Source organism: Gobio gobio (genome assembly GCF_949357685.1).
Source record: "Gobio gobio genome assembly, chromosome: 17".
NCBI classification, from domain to species: Eukaryota; Metazoa; Chordata; class Actinopteri; order Cypriniformes; family Gobionidae; genus Gobio; species Gobio gobio.
In genome coordinates, this window is record NC_137110.1 from 29,984,630 (window position 1) to 29,997,023 (window position 12,394).

Here is a 12,394-nt window from a genome sequence, read left to right on the forward strand (position 1 = left end):
CATTGAATTCCTATTAAATTTAGATCTCCCCAATTAAGCGAGGAGCAATGTGTCTTTCTTGATTCTCCAGTAGAATTTAAAGAATTGAAGGAGGCTTTAGAGGCTTTGAAAAAGTAACTCTATAAACTTTGCCATAGATACAGGTTGTTTCCATAGGGACCAGAACACCACTCTTATTTCTCTGCTTCTGAATAAAGGGAAAGACCCCCTATTCTGCTCTAGCTACAGGCCGATTTCATTAATTGGTACGGATATCAAGTTATACGCTAAAGTTCTAGCCTATTGTTTGGGAACATTCGCCAGCGACCTAATCGCCCACGACCAGACAGGATTTCTTAAAGAACGTTTTGCTACAGATAACGTGCGATGCCTTCTGAACATTATCGACTCATCCGACCCGGTTAACGATCAACGTGCCATCCTCTAGCTAGACGCTGAGAAAAGCTTTGACCGGGTCGAGTGGACATATTTATGGTCTGTCTTAACCCGTCTTGGCTTTGGCCCTCGTTTTATTCATATGATTCAGACCCTCTATGTTAATTCTTCTGCACGGGTCTCAACGGGGTTGTGCTGTTCGGATGTAATCCCGTTGAATGGAGGCACTCGTCAGGGTTGCCCCTTATCGCCCCTGTTATTCGCTATTTCATTAGAGCCCTTAGCACAGGCAATTTGGCAGGACCATTTTATCTCTCTGATTACTCTAGACGACTCCAAGCATTCTATCTCTCTTTTCGCGGATGATATCCTTCTCTACATGTCTAATGTTCCCTCATCTCTACCTCAGTGTCTTAAAATATTTAAGACTTAAGCGTCATAAGTGGGTACAAAATCAACTGGGGAAAATCCGTATTTAATGCCCTTGTCAGCGTCGACCAATATTGCATTAGCATCCTCCCTGATCCCAATTAGTAATACATTTAAATATTTAGGAATTCAGATTTGTTCCTCACTCCAGACTATTTCTAAGGAAAATTTATAATTCTTTCTTTATTTACTACTATCAGACAATTTTTCCTCATTCCAGACTATTTCTAAGGAAAATTATAATTCTTTATTTACTACTATCGGACAATATTTACAAAGATGGTACGTTATTCTAGCCTCACTGCAAGGCAGGATCGCAATCATTAAAATGAATATCCTCCCTCGACTTTTATTTCTGTTTTCTATGATCCTGTTATCTCCCCATAGAACCTTTTTTAAAGAAATGAATTCCTTGATTACAAATATCATTTGGAACAAGAAACGACAAAGAATCAAACTCTCTACATTGCAGAGAAGATATGACAAAGGAGGCTTGTCACTACCAAACTTACCATTGTACTTTTGGGCATGTCAGCTGTGCTCCCTAAAGACTTGGTTAAAGGTTGACTCACAGATCGCCTGGAGGGACGTGGACGTGGAAGCGTCAGCTGTGCTCCCGCATCGGCTCCAGGATATTTTATTCATGGGTTTATCAAAAAAAGACCTGCAGTTTGGGAATACAGTTGTGTGCAATTCTCTTAAAATCTGGCATGAGGTGTGCAAATTCATGGAAAATTCATCTAAGTTCACATCTGAATCTCCGATTTGGCCTAATCGTAATTTACAATCCGACAACAGACCGTTTGTTTTTAAGCCATGGTCGGATCAAGGTGTACATACTCTGCGTGATTTATTCGACAATCAGGGCTTAAGGTCCTTTCAAGATCTGAAAGAGTGTTACAATCTTCCTGGTCATTCTTATTTTCTGTACTTAAGGTTGAGAAGCGCTATGCGCGCTCATGGAGTACCATGGAACTGTAACTTGGATTCTCACCCTCTGATGGACTGTGTGAACTTTTCTCAGGCGAGAGGAGCAGTGTCATTCATTTACAACAGGCTGCTCAAGCACGGCTATGGTATGCTTCCTATTACTACGATATGGGAAAAGGAATTGGCTCCTTGCAAACCAAACTGGGACTGGATATGGGACACTCTACCAACGATGTCAAAAAATCTTGCCCATCAGTTAATACACTATAAACTGCTTCATAAGGCCTATGCTACTCCAAATATCTTGCACAAAATGAAGCGCTTGCCTACCCCCTTCTGCTCACTCTGTAATTCAAATTCTGTGGGTACCTATATGCACGTTTTATGAGTGTCAACATATTGGTAACTTCTGGGAGGAGGTCTTTCAAGTTGTGACAGAACTATGTGATAAGGTTATCCTTAAACATCCCAGTCTCTGTCTGTTGAATGATGATGCAGATCTTGATCTGACTATTAGCCAGCGCAGGATTCTTCACACTGCTCTAACTGCAGCCAAAAAGATAATCTTCAAGATTTGGCACGAGCCTAAAATTCCAGCAGCCAAACTGTGGCTCTTAGAACTCAAATACATTGCCCTGTTAGAACACACCAAACCAAAAACACTTAAAGGGTTAGTTCACCCAAAAATGAAAATTCTGTCATTAATTACTTACCCTCATGTCGTTCGACACCCATAAGACAGCGTGTCATTGTTTGAGAGGGGACCCATTTCATTGATGCACTGTAGTAAGAACAGTCAGAGCACAGTTGAGATCGCATTAACAGCACAGCCTGGCTGAATCCTATACTCTCATTCACTATTCCCTATGTTATCACTTTATTTGAAGGAGTGAATGAAAACGTGCGTGAAGTCGGACAGCGTTGTGTGTACATCAGCTGTACACTCGTTATTGCGGTGCAATGGGATAGAATGAGTGCACTCAATAACGTCCACTAGGGTTTCGGACACCACTACAAAGCGCTGTCCCCTCCAAATAATGCCCTATTTGAGTTAATGGGGGCGATATCGGATTTAACCCTTGATTACAGTGGAGAATTCAAACTACACGCGGCGCGCGCGAGAGAGCGGTTTCTGCGCGGAGCGCCGTGATGGGTTTAACAGCGTTCTCCACATGGATCATATAGCACTGATATAGACCGGAGCGATCGCGTTTACATTTTTTATGGACATATTTCATATACTCTAGTGCTCTAGACATGAACCAGAAGCGTGTATGCTCACATATTTCATCACGTCTTATTAAAATGAAATGTATGCACTGATTACACGGATACAACCGTATGTCTGATCACGAACGCACTGACACGATGGATTATTCTGCTACACAAAAGACAATGATGTAAATTAATAAATAAACTGACAATTCAAAGAAGAATTGGCCAAAAAGTAACTGCTTTATTCTTTCTGTGTTAAACTGATGTGTGTCATTCGTTCAGAGAGTGCTCTTAAATGTATTGCAAATATCCGCGTTTCTCCTCGTTTGGGCAGTTTGTTGTTATATAAGGATAGATTTTTTAAATGCTTAAGGTGCCCTCCACTCAACTTTTAAAATTCAGGTGTCTGTAAGTATGTCTCTGAGCATGTTGCAGGTCTGTTTTATTGGTTGTTTTCTCTCCACAGCATCATTTTGTGGGGCTTTGCACACCTGTATTAACTCTAGTGTGTAATTTTTCTACAATATTCACTCATCATGACAGTAAAACAGGGTATTCTTGTCAATCTCCTGCAGTATTTCCTCTCTTAATCAGTAGAAAATGTGATTAACACCCGGTCATTCATAGGGGAAAAAATACCATCATATACCGTGAAACCGATATAATTTAGAAAAATACCGTGATATACATTTTTGGTCATACCGCCCAGCACTAGGACATATAAAGCGTCTTATAGGCAGAATAACGCTCACGGTGCCATTGTGTTTTTTTGGCAGAATACTGCCATCTAGTGGCAGCAGGTTTTCTTAGATAGCTGTGTGTGTGGATCGTGCAAGGCCAAACCGGCGAAAATTTAAAGTCTCAAAATCCAAATGAATCAAATAGGATCGAGTCAATGAATGCATGCCGGATCCACAAATGCACATCTTACTCGTTGCACGCACATTCTGACTTGCATTAATACAAAATCGAAGTTTTGTATTCACAACTATGTCTCTATTTGTACAAATCGCTGCACATTCATGTAATTCTGTATTTTGCACACACAAGTTACAAGGCATTTGTTTGTGGATAGTAAAACATGTCTGCAACATTTATCAAGTTCATGGATAATTGTGTGCATTTATCAATCATTTTGAGTCTAAAATCATCCCATACATGTGCAGTTCTAAGGTCTGAAGAGACGATCATATAGAGTAGAGAAGCCAATCAGTTGAGTTTGTGCAAAACCTTAACAGTGCTTGTTGTTTTTTACTGCATATGATAATTCATACTCAGAAAGTAGAACTGTAATTACATTCATTACAAGATCATCATCAGTTAAAACATTTCAAATGCACCTTCAAACAATTCTTCTAGTCATGTATTTTATCATTGAGGATTTCTTAAAAATACTATGTAAAAATCTCTTCTCGTGAACCCAATCTCGTGTCTCGTCTCGTGAGATGTCTCGTCTCACACCCCTAATAAACTGTGAAGGAAAAGTGAGTGAAAATTAACTATAGACAATTTAACAAATTGATGTTATTACATGCATTTATCCTGAATCTGAATAAAATCTACTTTGATTTACTGTCAGGTGTTTTAATCAGATTTTAAACAACTTGCACAAATTGGATTTCATGTGGGTATTTTGGAATTCAAACTGAAAACAATTAGAAATTAAATGGCCATAGTTTGTTTATAACCATTACTGTGTAAAAGATTTCATCATTGTGTTTATTGGCAATTTATTGGCATGTCTGTTGTCCAATGTTAGGTTCACCCAGAAAATGAAGAATGGACGTGTTTTGAACAATCTGCCAGTCTGGACATCAAATCTTTCTTTGGTTTTGAGAGTACAGTAGAGAAGATCGCCATGAAACAGTATGCCAGCAGCATCAAGAAGGTGTAAAGCCACAACCAACACTGCCTTCAAAAAACATACATGTTTGTTTTATTTTTTAGTTGGCAATAGTTGATAATTTGCTAAATCCCTCACACATTTTATCAATTTATGAGCATTTCACATGAGGACCACTTCAGATGTTCTCACAAATCAGTTTTTGGCATATTAGTGAGGACATTTTCAAAAATGTCATAGCAATATTATGTTTAGGTACAGTTCATCCAAAGAAAATGTACCCTTATATAGTAGTAGTCGCCTTTCTGAAATGTGAACAACATGTTCTTATCTCTCTATAGGGTAAGGAGATTATTGAATACTATCTGAGGGAGCTGGAGGAAGAAGGGGTCACCTATGTACCTCGATGGAACGCTTGCCTACCATCACCCACAAAACCTATGGTGTCAGTTGTTCACCCTATGTTGCCTATCACTCCCACAATCACCATTGAAGCCCCTCCTGAAAGCATGAATGAGATTCAAGTGTGTAAAGAGGGCAGCAGTCCTCCTGGCAGCCTAAACGACACCTTGGTAGCCAGTCCAGATGGTTAGTATTTACACTGTTGCCACTCTGGGGACCTTTTGTACTTGATATTAGAACATTGTATTCTTGGCTTCTCTTTTGTTCTTTGCCTCTAACAATCCACAAGCAAAATGCATCTATACAACAAATGAAGCAGGCTTCTATTTATGAAAAATTACCACACTTTGCTTAACTTTTCATATTAGCAATTTTGTTTAAGGTATAGTGGATGTAAATGGTTTAAATTTTTACTTTTAGATAAACTGGATGCAGACTACATCAAACGTTACCTGGGTGACCTCACACCCCTCCAGGAGAGCTGTCTCATTCGCTTACGTCGCTGGTTACAGGAGACACACAAGGGCAAGGTGAAATATATAAATCTTAAAAGTTTTCTGATTTTTCAAATAGTAATAGATTAATGGATAGTGGCATGTCTGTGAACAAATGTGCATTTAATCTTTTCTCCTGACCTGCGCGTAATGTCTGTAATAGGGGCATTTATTCCGAAGTAGGGATGTACAATATATTGCCAACATATCATTCTTGGCCGATAAATGGTCATTAGGGGCCAAGCACCGAAGGTGCGAAGGCACCTATTGAAACCGTTCACGTATTCTTCTTCTTCCACCATGGGAGTCTATGGCAGCCCATAGAACCGTATGGTAAAAAGTTGTGAAATTTGGCACACTAATAGAGGACAGTCTGATCTGTCACCATAGCAATTTTGGTGTGTCTGACTCAATCCAACGATACCAAACTTGCCAGGTTTCGGTGTATGGTTTGTGCAGCGTTGTAATTTAGCGCTTAAAAAAAAATCAGCTGATATCTTCGAAACCGCTAGTCCGATCAAGACGAAACCAGCGTCAGAAGTTCAGAAACATAGGTCGATAGTCACGTAGGTGGGCCCAAATGTCAAAATATTGATGATAGTAAGGGGTGGTAAAATCCAATCAAAGTCAGATGTCAGGCTGAAACCCTATTGTAACTGTTCATTTTCCCATGATGCATCATTCTCCAGCTAAAACTGATCAGGCAGACCAAACCGTAAGTCGTAGAGACTTGAAACTTTCAGGGCTGGTAGTACTCACAACGGCTACAGATGTCTCACCGAGGCCCGATCGGCCTGACAGGGGCGCTACAGCGATTAAAAGTATGATATGGCTCATAACTCCTCAACCGTAAGGCGTAGCCTCGAGTGTCTTATATCGCTGGAATCCTTGGCTCAAGACGGACAAAACATACATACTTTCAGGCGCCAATTTCGAGATATTTTTGTTTTTTTGTAAAACCTACTTTTGCAAATTACTCCCAGGTTATTTGCCTGATCGGAACCAAACCACTGCAGAAATGTTCTCTGGAGAGTGAATATCAATAATAATTTTTTTAAAAATTACATTTTGATTAATGGTCGCTAAGAGGAGCCAAAATGTTCGATGTGACCGGGACCTCTTTTACTAAAATGGCTATAACTTGTGAACGGAATGAGATATTTTCACCAAATTCAGGTCACATGTGTATGAGCTTAGTCTGAGATCACATGAAAAAAATTGCAACGATTGACCACTTGGTGGCGCTATAACAGGGGAAAAACACATGAAAATGGCAATATACGCACCCAAACATTAGTCAGATGAAAATGGGCATTCATTGTCTTCGTCCATGATAGTCTATGAGGACATTGATGTATCTCAAATAACTCTGTATACGTCATTTCCACAATGCCCTGAAGGAGCCTGAGAAATTTCAAGCCAGCGTTTTTCAAAGCATTCACCTCCTTAGACTTCTGAATCCTTTCTGAGTTCAATGATACCAATCATGCCAGGTTTCACCTTGAAAAGGTGTACTTTAGCACCTAAAAAACCTTTGCAAATGTCTTCGAAACAGTTAGTCCAATCAAAACAAAACCACATCAACAAATTCAGAAACATAGGTCAATAGGTAAACAATAATGACCAAAAGCCAACATTTTGGAAGGAAGTGGCAAAAAAATCCAATCAATGCAGCACATGCTTTCATAAATATAAGTGGCTATAACTTTAAAACAAAATGAGATATTTACAACAAATTTGACACATAAATTTATGGGCACACATTGAGGACACCTTAAAAAAAAGCGTATAAGTGTATAAAAATAGGAGGACTATATCAATCATTTGTATTTGCCACACTCACTGCTACCAGCTGGTAGCACTATGACCAACTAAAATTTTGGCAAATCATCAGACTTTGTCAGGATGCCACGGACACGCCATTCAACAAAACTCAAGATCTTTGAAATTTAACATCACTAAGGTTTAAGATTAGACTGACCAAATATGATGTTGTTCTGGTTCAATCTTAATGAGGAATTGCCCTCAGGTGGCACTATAACTAACTAAATACTGGCATGTAGACAACATCAGTGCTCGGGCCCTAATTAAATCAACAACAATAAAATGAAACCTAATCCCATTTAATGTTCCTTCCTTTTAAAACTAATTTTACTTAAAATATGTAATATCTGATAGTAAATCATTCCATATATTCATTCCTCAATATATTATAGTCCATTGTTGTGCAGTGGTTTTCAAAACAAAATGCATGACTGTCCGTGCACACTTTAAAACAGGAGAAAGATCATTGGTAAAATAATGATGATAATAATAGTCCTAAACAACTTCCTCGAGGAACACCACATTACTCTTTAAAATCTGAATAACTTCCATAATAACACATATTGTCACATATTAAACAGATAACTTTTAAACCAATGCACACAGTAAGAAGTACATTTGTGACATTTAAATTTATCCAGCAATAATTTATGATCCATTACATTATAAGTTATTGTCATCAATTTGTGCTCATACTACTCCCTAATATTGATCTGTAATTCATATTTAGACATTATAAAAATAACTAAATGAGATTTTCACCAAAATCGACACACATATGTATGGGCTCACTCTCAGGACACATAAAAAAAGTGGTGGGATTGTGCCTCTTGGTGGCGCTATAATAGAACACAACATGAAATTCCCATTGACTACAATGTAGTATTATGATATAAAATGCTAATGCTATACTTTACTTTAATGGCTAATTGTTGCAGTTGCTCTAACACTCCCTACCATGTTGGCATGTCTTATTGTCTTATTTGCGCTTGGCCCCGGTATTGCTGCTTGCAGCTATATTTTTTAATGTTATCGATCTGGTAAGAAATTTTGGCCTATTATATTATGGTTTTGAATTGCTGGATATGATTGGAATCACTTTGAAAAGGAAGAGACAGTTAAGTACAACAGCACAAATCTGTCTGAACTACTGTAAAAGAATGTTGTAAATTCTTTGTGGGCCTGTTTCAGCGCGTTGTTGTGGAAGCAGCGTGTCCGCGGAGTTACACAGCCAATTTCACTAGTGCATTCGCAACTTTTTGTGCCATTGTAAGTTGTAATATGTTTATGTATAGATATCTGATTAATCTCACATAGGTTGCGTTTGGTTGAGTAAAGTGCTTCATTGTACCGGTGATCATCTTTAGCTTTAGTGCACGTAGCTCAAACAGCAATGCACAACGTTAATGACTACTAGGACTGTCATATACATACCATTACATTGAGAACGCTATAGTAATAATACGTTGTGAATTCTTTGGGTTTAGTTATGTTTAAATGCATTGTTGTGGGAAGAGCTCGTCTACAACAGGAGTTACACATTCAGATTAGCACGTAACTTAGTCCAAGTGTCACTTGTGCATTTGTGTCATTTTGTGCAGATATAAGTGGTAATATTAAAGGGGTGGTAAACCACGATTTCACTATTCTAACTTTAGCTAACGTGTAATGTTGCTGCTTGAGCATAAACAACATCTGCAAAGTTACAACGTTCAAAGTTTAAAGCAAAGGGAGATATTTGCTTTTAAAGAAATCAGCTTCTAAGAACTACAGCAAACGGCCAGCAGGCGACTACACACATTCCTCCAGGGTTGGTGACATCAACAGGCTCAATATTTACATAAACCCCTCCTCCGAGAATATTAAATAAGGGGGGGTGAGGCCATTTTGTATCGCGGCGCTGTTGTGGTATAGTTAGGCTGGAGTGTTGTTGCCGCGATGCCAAGGAAACGCTGTTATTTTCATCCGGATTGCAGGTCTGGGGTACGTGCTCTGTTCAGCCTTCCTTGGGACGGGGTGCGTTGCAGAGCGTTTAACATACAGCATGTTATATGCACGTGTGTTTGAGTCAGCGGGGAATCAGGCGCGCGCAGGGCTCCCTGCAGCACATCTAACAGGAAAACATCCACCGTCTTCGCGATTTCAATGCCAGATTTGCACAACGTCAGCTGCGTGAAAAAAACACTGCCGGTGCGTGGATGCACGACGCGCGCGCTGCACATTTCACGGAGGACAACACAAACTTCCACAAACTTCGCAAGTTCAATACAGGATATGCACAATGGCTTGTCCTGAAAGCTGGATTTACAAACAGAAGCTGTTTACGGGCCACAACCTGTAAGTCTGATTTATTTTTCATCGATGTGTTTTCCTGTAATAGGTTGTAGCAAGGAAGTAAACAGATGACAACGCTGTTCTGCAAACCAGTCTGTTAAATGCTCATTCATACTTAACGTTATCCGACGAACACCTAACGTTACAAACACTAACGTTAAAATCTCAACAGCGAACCTGACATTAGTGTAAATGATTCTTTGATTAGAGCTTTTATGTATTGTTTATCTACAGGCATGCTAAACATGGTTCTGTGTGTGATTTGGCTAACTTACTAGTTAAAGCCAGTGCTTGGTGTTCGTTTTGGGTTAGTTCTTGTGACAGATATTTGGCTATAATCATTCTAAAAATACAAAAGTTAAAGTGCCATTCAGTAGCGATCATTATAGATCCGCAGTCTTTACTCTTGAGGACTGAACAGGTTCTGCTCGATCATCTTCACTCAAATGTTCTGGGTCTGATTCGGGCTCATATGGTTTTATTGACGCCGTTGTTTCTAATACTGACCAAAGCACAGCCTCCGGTAAGGGGCGTGGCGTTTCCGACAAACGTGCACTAGGCGGTTAGCGAATCACAACACACTGGGCCAGCTAACCAATCAGAGCCCACTGCGTATTTTTGAGGGACTGGCTTCATACAACCCGGAAAGCATCAGACCGTTTTACAAGGAGGGAGAGAGCAGTGTAGAATAAAGGTCAAATATATGAAAAATAAGGCAATTTTTTTTTTAAACGAAGCATGAACACATGTTACAGTGCACCCCACAAACACAGTCAAGCCTTCAAAAGAATGTTTTACCACCCCTTTACGTTTGATCTCATAAGGATGCGTTTCGTTGAGTTAATAACTCGCAGCGCTTCAGTTAGGGCTGGACGATAAAACGATAATTATCGAGAAATATTTTTTCACGATAAAACGATAACAACAGTTCAATAAATGCTCGATATAATGCTTACGCGCTATGCGTAATGCTGCGGTGTGCAGACCGGGCTTCTGGGTGCCGCCGCGGTGTTGTTGACAGTCACAGTGGCCGACAGGCTTGGAGTGGAGTGGAGCGAGAAAAAGGAGCGATAGTGAAGAAAATTCAGCGCTCACAACCAGCTCGGAGGACACAGATATCGTTGACAAGAAACGTCACTCAACTTCAGTGGTTTGGAGATATTTTGGCTATTTGCAATCAGACATAAAACAGAGCGACGTGCACTGTTTATCATAGGTTCACCACACGTTAATATAATTATTTAGTTATCTTGCTTCAAAGTTCTTCCATATAGCATTGAGCCCAACACAGCGCTAAATCTACATTAGCCTAATATCAGTTCACACATAGGCTTATCGCCTTGTTAGTTGTAGTGGGTGACTTACAACAAGCTATTGTTACCAAACGATAATCACTAAAACATCGGACTTGTGGAAAAATACATTGGTATCATAATGTTTTGTCTTTGGTGATTTATTAATAACTCAGCATCGCCTGTATTAAAAGAGAAATAAAATAATTTCATCCGATGTTTCAAGTGAATAAAATAGACTTGACGTCTCTAGAAGTTTCTATACTTAAAACATTATTTATAATTATATTATTGCTATATAGAGCGTAGAGTAAAAAATGCTGACCACAGTTAAGATTTTTATTTTATTTATTTATTTTATTTATATTGTCAATGTCATTTATTTATAAGGTTTGGCATGCTGACCAGAAATATTTTTTTAAGTCTATTTTTGTTTATTGACAAACATTATCTTTAAAGCACTTTAAATTTGCATTTGCAGTCAGCAGAGCCAAATGTTATATCATTACAGTTCTAGATTTTACTATAGATATTTATTTTATATATTTTATTTATATTCTACTCTATTAATATTGATTTTATTAGTAATAAATAAATATTCCTCAGTCTTGAGCAATTGTTCACCGGTTTGGGAAGTGTTTGTCATGTTTTGACGATAAAGGATAGTTTTAAAACCACAATTAACTGTCTGTTTTCTACATCTTTCACCCAGGAGCAAAAATGTGCCTTTAAACTTTAAAGAAATAAAGATATGACATTTATTGTGATAATTATCGATATCGACTGATATGGACAATTATATTGTGATAATTTTTTTGGGCCATATCGCCCAGCTTCAGTGTATTGGTGATCATCTTAAAAAGGGGGGGGGGGGGGGTGGAATGCTGTTTAATTCGAGTTTTTTTACACTGTTAAAGGGTTAGTTCACCCAAAAATGAAAATTCTGTCATTAATTACTCACCCTCATGTCGTTCGACACCCGTAAGACCTCCGTTCATCTTCGGAACACAAATGAAGATATTTTTGTTGAAAGCTGATGGCTGAGAAAGGCTTCAGATAGGCCTCCATTGGCATTCAGTACATTTACACTCCCAAGACCCATAAAAGGCACTTAAAACGTCGTTACAAAGTCCATCTCACCACAGTGACTCTACAATAATTTTACGATGCAACGACAATAGTTTTTGTGCGCAAAAAAAAAATCTAAATAACACCTTTATCCAACTTGTTCTTGTCTTCCGTGTATGCCTCCACGA

General features: G+C 38.8%; 1 protein-coding gene across 2 annotated transcripts in view; it reads left to right on the forward strand.

Moving 5' to 3' along the window:
• The window catches only part of LOC307141302 (SEC14-like protein 1), a 202,685-nt gene that overhangs the window by 70,524 nt on the left and 119,767 nt on the right, over positions 1–12,394 (forward strand). For both annotated transcript variants that reach the window (XM_079841374.1, XM_079841375.1), the window contains exons 5-7: positions 4,709–4,837; positions 5,134–5,380; positions 5,615–5,724. In XM_079841374.1, coding sequence (XP_079697500.1) covers positions 4,709–4,837; positions 5,134–5,380; positions 5,615–5,724 — 486 coding nt within the window. The remainder of the gene's footprint in view (positions 1–4,708; positions 4,838–5,133; positions 5,381–5,614; positions 5,725–12,394) is intronic.